Here is a 9348-nt window from a genome sequence, read left to right as displayed (position 1 = left end):
GTTTCTGTCCGGTCTACATTTGGCTGAGGAAATGAGCGCGTCCGTTGTCTTCCAGACGGCGGGTGAGGATCTCGCAGCCGGTTTCCGTCACCAGCAGGGTGTGTTCGAACTGAGCCGAGCGCTTCCCATCTCTGGTCACCGCCGTCCAGCCGTCTGGCCACGTCTCATCTTGCCAGCCACCTGAGACATTACACACACGCACACGATTTCTGACTTTGGCTTACCCTAAGTCAATTTAGCAAAGTCGACAAAACAAAGCCTCTGAGCTATGCAATGACTCACTGTTTACCTGTGAGATAGTTAAAGGTTTTAAAGTGTAATGACCCATTTTGGAGCCTGGCTTTACACAATTTTACCCTGTAAGAATCTGTTAATAGTCTCAGCTTTGCTCAGTATATGCTCGACTGTGAAGGTGATTTCTGAAGGCAACTTGGTCATTTTGCTTTAGGATGAGCTGATTAGATAAAACAATTTGGTTTCTTCAAAGGCTTCTGTTCCTAAAAACCAAGCAAAACACCATTTATGGTGTATTATGAGAACTACACTGCAATAAAGCTGCAAACAGAAACAAGAATTCCAATGTTTAACTTGACATAGTATTCTAGTTTTAGTCGCTTGAACTATGTAGTTTGCAAATAGTCTAATTAAGGCAGTTTTCTAACATATTCATTTGATCTATTTCTGTAAAGATTATTATTCATACAAAGGTTACACTCACCTTCACATATCATGGGCTCAATGGTGAACACATGGCCAGGCTTCATAACACCAACTGCTTTGTTTTCTGGGAAATTAAGGAGAACATAAATCATGCACTTTTGAGTAATTAATGCTAACACATTCAGCGCTAACCGTGGGAGTTACTCACTGGCATAGTGCGGCACATTGGGAGCCGTGTGGAAAAGTCTGTGGATGCCGTGGCCGCAGTAGCTGCGCACCACGGAGAAGCCGTTGGCCTGAGCGTGCTTCTGGATGATGTTACCCAGCTCTCTGTAGCGAATGCCAGGCTTCACTGAGGAAGCAAACAACACAGGGCTTAGTTTATTTCCTGAACCACACACACTCGTGTAACTATTTGACATGGAAAACGATGTTGTTTCTACGTCAATGTTTCAAAATGTAAAGTATTTTCCTATTTCAGGTTCACAAAGGTAATGTTGAGTTTGCCTTCAGCAGTCAATTGAATATCTTTGACTATTAACTGGACAAAACAAGACCTCTGAAGAGGCTGTGGGAAAAGAGGATCTGCTTTTATTTTTATTGCGCAGACCAGAAAATAAAAATGTGATTAGCTGATAATCTTCCATAATGCATGATGTTCCTCAGCAGATGGTGCATCCCAGTTGCCACGCACATGTAGATAATCAGAATTTGCAACATCCTGGCCACTTTAAGGATTGCAGTTCACAAACTGATGGGTCACTGAGGAATGACCCATCAATTTCCACTTGCTCTGAAATGTAAGTGCTCTCTGGTGGCCGAACTCTGCTAATTCTTGTTATTCAATGACCTCAATATATTGATACCAATAATCCTAATAAGCTAATACTGGCTGATTTAGCCAAAGCTGTGTCTTTGATTAAACAAGGGTAGATAACATAACGTCCATCACATCAACACAAAACACCCCCATCACTGTAAAATGTTAGAAAGACAGAAAGTGAGCCTACCAGAATCAATGGCTTGCATAAGGCATTCATACGTAGTCTGAACCAGTTTCTTTGCTCCTTCGTCCACCTCTCCAACAAAGAAGGTTTCGTTGAGGTCGCCATGGAAACCATTGTGGTACACAGTGATGTCCACTGCGTGAGCGTGGGAAGACAAATATGTCAGGACCATTGTATCAGATGACAAACTGAATTCTTTTATGTTTAACACAAAGGGAGCAATATTATGAATGACCTGCCAAGAGCAGTTAATAACAGGCGCTAGCAAGTTTTCAGAAAACACGTATCCATTTGCAAGGCAATACAAAATATCCTTTTATTAAAAAATTGCTGATAAAATTGGAAGTGCCAGTTTGCAAACTGGGACTTTTCCCCACTTGAGGAAAAATATAGACAGCAGAGAATCTGACTGGCAAAGCCCCACTGGTAGAGGTTAATGAAACTATTTGTCTTGTTGGGCCACGCAGCGAGAGATGAGTTGTTGGCAAGTACTCCATCAGACGCTCTGAGGGGAGTGGCGGATAGAAGACGTCGCCTTAGCAGAAATATTCATAAAGAGGCTAAAATTGGCCAAACTCCTGCTGATACCATTTCGGGATCTCGGTACAATCATTTGTCATCCCAATTCCCCTTCCCCCCCTCACCTCAAACATTTACCAGTATACAAACTCAAGCATTCACAGGACTTTGCTAGACATTGGGAATATGAATACATTTTTAAACACTGTAGTATTAAAGTTCCCTGGAGATTAAAGCACACGATGGCAGTAAAGCAGGAACAGATAAGAGAAGACATGTGAGGCAGTGAACGCACCATTGAGGATATCTCCTTCTTGCAGGGGTCTTCTGTCTGGGATGCCATGGCAGATGACTTCGTTAACAGACGTGCAGCAGGATTTGGGAAAATTGTAGTAGTTGAGAGGGGAGGGGTAGCAGTTCCTTGCTAAACAGGCCTGTCGGGACAAAGTGTGTATGTTACAGAGATGGCAGCAGTGCAACAACAGAGTACAAATGTAAATGTATGACAAATATCGAAGATCAATAATCCATTTTAAAGGAGTTCATTTGATATATTTAACAGTTCAAACCTAAGTGCTTACGTTGCTTACATGCCTGGCGCTGACATGTGGATGAACTATAATGAGCCATAATGCGAGTTTGTGTTTAGTGGATCCAAAAATGAGGCATTGTGTCTTGTTTCAAAACAACGCACCAGATGTACGGCGTGGTCAATTTCTTCTGTTGTAACGCCTGGTTTCACCATCACGGCTGCAATGTCCAGAACTTCTCTTGCCAGCTGCAAATAGCACACATGTCAAAATCGCACTGCAATAAAAGGTAAGCTAGAAATGCACGCCTTGAAAGCAGACAGTCAATACTGATTGCTACCTTGCATACAACTCTCATGCCCTCAATGTCCTCGGGGTAAAGAGTCTTGATCTGTGACGTCCCCTTCAAGAACTGCTCGGACTCAGACATCCCTACGGGACGGAAACAAGGACAGACAACTGGCATCACTCACACGTCAATACTCAGTGAAACTGATGAGCTCATTCAGCCAGGATCTTGCAATAGCAGCTGCTGTCAGTCTATCAATTTCCAGACTGTCACTGCTGGATTTACATTCTCCTGATTGATTTTGTTTTTCCATCACAAGTGACAACTAAATAAATCATCTGTTACTGAGAAGGCATTGTCATCCATACTATAATTTTAACAGTTACACTGCAATTGGTGCAACTGTAACTATTACCCCATGCAAGAATATAGATACTTAAATAAAGGCAATCATGTTAATCCATACTGTCCTATGAGCTTTACCTTCAGTTGTCTCTGACTCCTCGCAGCTTCAACAAGTTACAGTACACAATTAATCCACCTCTAGACCATCAGAAAACAGTGATTTAGTTTCAGTAAAAACCACTGTGTAAGAACAGGGAACATCTGGAAAACTAAATAAAAAAAAACACTACTCTCTATAGCAGAAGGCAAATCTACTCTCAGAAAGCCATGGCTAAAGTCTAAGCCCAGTGTGCGCTCTCATGAGAAAAGTTTAATCACTACAAACAGGTATTCCTTGTTTTAAGACATGAACGTTGTTTTTGATATGTCAGAGGAATAGAACTACTGATGGTAGCACAGGAGTGCCACCTGGTTTAGTTTTGGTACTTTTAATGTGAAATCCTTGTGATGTTTAATTTTTTACTGCTTGTACAGCAGTATAAATCTGAAAAATGTACTCACCTCAGGTATGACCTCATGTATGATCATGAGGACCGATAGTATATTTAAATCCAGTACAAAACCAAACCATCTTTCTCACAATATCAACAAAAATCACAAGTGTAAACGTAGAATTGCATCAGATTGCAGTCTGTCTATTAGTTTGCACTGGTGTTCTTAATAAAGAGTCATGAGTGCATATCAAGCTGAACTGTTTTGATATTTTGCCAGCTTCAGCCCTAAACATCTAACAAGCATCTTGTGCTGCTATGAATAACTAGCCACTCCTATAAATAACTAGCCACTCCTATAAATAACTAGCCACTCCTATAAAGACTACACTACAGCTTCAGCACCTGAGCAGAGGCAGGCTCTAATGACACTCACACCGTCGGCTCAGAAGAACAAAGCTCGGCAGCTTCTGTTATATGGAGAACAACAAAAGTGCAGGTCTCAGTGCAGCAGGTCAGCTTGGTAACGACCGATCCAACAAGAGCCCAACATTTTAATTGGACTGCAAAATGCATACAAATATCTGTTGGTCAAAGCACCCGTGTCATCAATAATTCGCTGGTCCATAATTTATTAACTCGACCAGATGAATGCTGGATGAACGTGAACAGTTGCCTAGCAACACAGACATGAGACAGATTAGTGTTTGAATCAAATGCTGGTGTCCTTTTGACCTGAAGAGGCCACAGTGTGACAATGGAAATCAATTGGACTTACTAACACTTTGATACACCTGTTCTGAGAAGAAGCGAAGTATGAGAAAAGGACCGTGTGTACATTATGTTTTCAGAATGAAAATCACTGCTGAAAATGCTTGTGTTCAGCCCTGAAGCGGGACCGAGCCTGAACTAATAAGAGGCCTCTGTCAGGAATTTTTCGGCCTTTTCCTTTGGAATGTGCAGCTAGTTGATGTGTACCGGCTGATTTGAAGATGCTCACTGTCCACATTTGAGTTATTAAAGAATCCCTATTTACCAGTAATAATTTAAATCCATTGAAACACTGTCCTGAATCAATTGTACTTCACTCCCCGAATTGGCACCACAGGAGAATGAAAGGAGACTGTAACCATGACTACCTGAGTGTGGATCTATGCAGTCAGATGACACGGATGCAGAGGTTGCCATGGCTGCAAAAAAAGAATGACTTGCCCAGAGAAATAAATGTAAAATAAGGCAGGTTAGAGTAATCTCAGCTTGTGATAATTTACATAAAAGAAACAAACTGGTGATTAAAAAAACACAGCGTGACAGCAGAGCTGTCAGCAGGTTGACTTTTCCCTGCAATAAATCCAACACCAACGAGGGAGAGAGATCACCGTGAGATATTACAGGGACATTAGAAAGAAGACTATTCAAGTCCGGTTTGAAACACCAGCTTAGAAATAAAAGGCATCAGTACAGATGTGCCTACATGATATTCACTGATTTCAAAGTGCTACATCTCCAAAAGCTGAACTGTGAAATTACATCCATATACTGTATGCAGCAGCTTTAAAACGAGCTGCACTAAGCACAATACTTTGCCCATGTAGATACATTTAAATCCAGATTTACTGATGGATCTTGACAAGATCATAACAAGAAATATCAGGTTCTGGATTTAAAAACAGTCCAGTGAGCGCTGTGGGAGAAGAAACGATTAATCTATCAGTGAATTTTTAAAGGTTTAGTCCACACTTTTTCAGCACCCCTAAGGAGTGACTACTGAGCAACACAGCAAATCATGATGAGCTGCTCCTCTGTTCCACCCCACTCTTAAAATCCTGATGAAGTCAGTATGTTGGAGAGGCTAAACAACACCATCAGCTAAAAATAAGGTTAGAGTCTGGAGATGGACTTTAGGAAATGGTTTAGGAATCAGACTTACACCAACAAGGAAAATCTTTTAAAGAGCAAGGACAGAAGCAATACAGAATGAGAGTATAGCCATTGTATCTCAGGCTGATACTCACTGAGTCAACTCAACTCCACGTGTAACTGCAGGATTACATATTTCTTGTCAGCGAGTAGGGTCTACTTGTGAGTAACATGAATTTCATCATTAGAAGTTGAAAATGATGCACAAATCAAATGGTCTGTGCCCAACCACATCTGTACAATAAGGTTACTAAGTAGCTACAGCATGTAATGTAAAATGTGTTCTGCCCATGATGTAAGAAAAAGAACGTAGAGGCTCATATGTGAATTTATCCTTTGAGTGGACTTGAAAAGACTAGAAACAAGTAAGCAAACATAATCCTGGACAAACAGTGAGCACACATCTAATTCTGCATCTGAATATAAACCATGTGATATTAATTCTAATGCATGAGCTCAATTGTACACTGGTTGTTGTGGCTGAACGCGGCACAGTTGCCTCACCATATTAAATATGCCCACTTAAGCAAAATTTAAAATGAACAGGTGACAAATATCTCGATAAACTGCTGAATTTCAATTATAGCACAAAACTTGCTGATGTGGCTCTTCATTACCCGCCTGTTCAGACTATCCTCTGTGTGTACAGATCTTTAGCTGACAGCACAAGACGTATCAGCTTATCTGTGCATTCATGCAAAAATGGCAGAACATGCATGCATGGATGAGTGCATTGTTCAGACAGAGACAGAGACGGGCCTTCAACAGGTAGCTCTCAATGCTCATGCATGCGTATCTGTGCCATTAGTTTCTAACTCATTTATTGTGGTAATAATGAATGTGGTCTGGACTTTTTCCCCCACTTAGCTGATGTCAACACATACTTACGAAATGACATATTAGTAACTTATTTGCCACTAAAATACCAATGAACCCATCAGTTATGCAGGTCAAAGTCAGGTTAAATATTGTAATATTTTCATTTTATACCAAGACACCACAGCTTATGCTCATCATGTCCCATGCCCCAATTTGAGCTAGGGTTGATTTCTGATTTATCAAAAGTATGAAAGCCCTGAATGAATCCTCTTACTTGTACACAGTACCTCTGATGAACTGCACTTCCCTGCACAGTGTGACATGCCAAAAAGGATTTACAGCTTAAAATGAATAAATAAATAAAAAGATCACTTCTGCTGGAACAGAAAGAGATCGGGTTACCTCTGGGATGATCAGCATAGTCAGGTCTTTGGATGTCACCTGGCACAGGTCTCATGGGAGTCTACAGAGAAGGCCAGAAGAAAGACAGACAGGTTAACTCAGCGTGTCAGTGTTTATATAAGAGAATCCTTGAAGCAAGTAACAAAATGTAACATTTCCTTTTAGTGTCTGTGTTTGATTTCCATTCATTTGAATAAGGTAAATACCATAAGATGATTCTTATCTTTATGCTTGAGCTTGTACCCGTTTCATGCTGTGTTATAAATCCAATGCACCCCACCACCACCAGCCCTTTTTTTTTGATGCACCGTTCTGACATTAGTCGGATATTAGTCTGATCCTGATTCAAAAAGCTGGACCGGATATCAGTGTCAACGTACTGATGTATTCAGTTTAATTCTGGCTTTATGTGCATTTACTACACCTCGCATCAGTAGCAGTGGTACCAGGAGACCTAACACATCTCACGGGAAGCTAACAGCAAAGGATCAGCAGTGTCTAGATTCTCAGATGTCCTAATCCAACAGCTTTTGTCTGTATGTTGGCAATAGTTTTTCACACAAACTGCAGCCAAGTGAGATGACACGACTGAAAAGTTCAGATGATGCTTTTCCTGTTGGCTTCGTTTATTCCCCTGATCTGTTACAATCTGTGAAATACTTGTTGGGATGATTTTATTACATGTAGATAACTCAATGTCATTTCACTTCACCTTTTATGTGTACACCTAGTTTATCTTGTCAGCAAGACAACTTTACATGCAATAACCAATGCAATGACCATAAACTAGGCTTAGTAGTGTACTGAAGCTGGGCTATCCATACCATGCCATGTTTGATCCCCAAAGTCCAGTTTGTTTGGCTAGTGCAGGTTAATGCAGTCCTATATAGTGGACTGTAGCTGTTCTGCCTGCCCGTTCATTTTTCATTACTTACCAGAGGGTAGTGAGGGCGTAGTTTTCCTGTGTAGCGGTACCCTGGCCATGGGTCTGTGTTGATCTCCTTCTCCACACAGTTCTTAGATTCATTTTGGTTCTTCTCTTCCTCTAAAATACAAAAGAATATACAACATACACATAAAACAACTCACAGGGTGTCTGAATCATCTGGCACAAAGTACAGAAAGAAGTTTCACCAACTCGTGACTCTAAAAGGACACGCATATGTAAGGGGTGCCACCTCTCAGCTTTCTGAGCTGCAATTTGATTGGCAGAGGAGTCTTAAAAGGAAACTGTGAATGATTTTGATCTGTGGTAATGGATATGTGCTGCCTTAGGCTACGTCCACACTAGCCCGGATAGATTTGAAAACAGCGTTTTCGTCTGAAAATGCTCTGCGTCCACACTAGTGTTTTCAGTCGTTTTCACAGAGTTGTGCGTTCACATTGAAACGACCGAAATCACTTACGTTCCAGTCCTGCGCAAAAGCGAGTGAAAATTAAAGAATTTGAAGAGAAGCTAACAGGAGCATGTACAAACTTATATTAATCTTTTTTAGGTCGGTCAAAATTGAGAGCAATCAAAACAACTGCTGTGCAATGCACTCAGCTATCTTTGTTTAATTATTCACATGACTGCATCACATGACTAAAATGCGTCATCATTTTAGGACGTCTGCGTTTATGAGCGTCCACACTGCGAGGGGGCAGCTCAGTTTTGAAATGTATGCGTTTTCAAGACGCTGTGTTTTTCCTTGAGGAAAACGCCGTCTCAGTGTGGACGGGAGGCCAAAACGGAGAGAAAACACATTAGTGTGGACGTAGCCTTAGAGTTGGGTCATCTTGCCATGCGGGTGTTTCTTTTGACAGTCACGCTTCAGTGTGGTTACGAGTTTGATGAATGAATTTGCTGAGACTTAGATTTCATGTACTTGGGAAAATTAGCGATGCAGCGGGTATAATCAGCATTTTTTAGTTTTAGGTTTCTTTTGGTTCAGACCTGTTTCAAATTATGGTTATCAAATAGTGGTTTTTATTTTGTGTTGGAATTGTCTGGTTTTTGCAGTCACTAATTTGACCTTGTCCCACTGTCCTTTTTGATTTCCTTGTAGCTTACATTTTAGTAGTAGTAGTAGTTACTGCATCTTGTAAGGACTAAATAACTTTTTATTTCCATTTTTAGAAAACCTCATTAGTTTGTTTTGTGCCACTTCCTTGTTTCAATCCACAGTATGTAATGTATAGCTCTAAATTCTTAACAGTACTTGTTTGTAGTGTGTGTACCCATGTCTGCACTGACTGCAGTGTTTTCAAAGTTATGGTGTGATCACTTGCAGTGCAGTGAGATATTTACACTTTTCGGTTTTCCGGGTTTAGTTGCAGCTAGGATATTACAGGAGCATATTTGAATGTAGTTAGTATAGTCTGTT

The 9348-nt window shown here is 40.8% G+C and overlaps 1 protein-coding gene across 1 annotated transcript in view; it reads right to left on the bottom strand.

Annotated features, from left to right (window-relative positions):
• Positions 1-6: 6 nt before the first annotated feature.
• Positions 7-9348, bottom strand: part of metap1 (methionyl aminopeptidase 1) — a 12661-nt gene continuing 3319 nt past the window's right edge. Inside the window, exons 3-11 of the mRNA XM_005750438.2 lie at positions 7918-8027; positions 6983-7043; positions 3057-3148; positions 2881-2964; positions 2482-2620; positions 1671-1802; positions 869-1012; positions 719-784; positions 7-180 (exon numbers count right to left, since the gene is read on the bottom strand). Coding sequence (XP_005750495.1) covers positions 14-180; positions 719-784; positions 869-1012; positions 1671-1802; positions 2482-2620; positions 2881-2964; positions 3057-3148; positions 6983-7043; positions 7918-8027 — 995 coding nt within the window. The 3' untranslated portion in view covers positions 7-13. The remainder of the gene's footprint in view (positions 181-718; positions 785-868; positions 1013-1670; positions 1803-2481; positions 2621-2880; positions 2965-3056; positions 3149-6982; positions 7044-7917; positions 8028-9348) is intronic.

The sequence above is a fragment of the Pundamilia nyererei genome, unplaced genomic scaffold (assembly GCF_000239375.1).
Source record: "Pundamilia nyererei isolate P.nyererei 1_Seehausen unplaced genomic scaffold, PunNye1.0 scaffold00274, whole genome shotgun sequence".
Classification (NCBI taxonomy): Eukaryota; Metazoa; Chordata; class Actinopteri; order Cichliformes; family Cichlidae; genus Pundamilia; species Pundamilia nyererei.
Note: the sequence above shows the minus strand (reverse complement) of the source record. Positions and strands in the feature narration are given on the sequence as shown.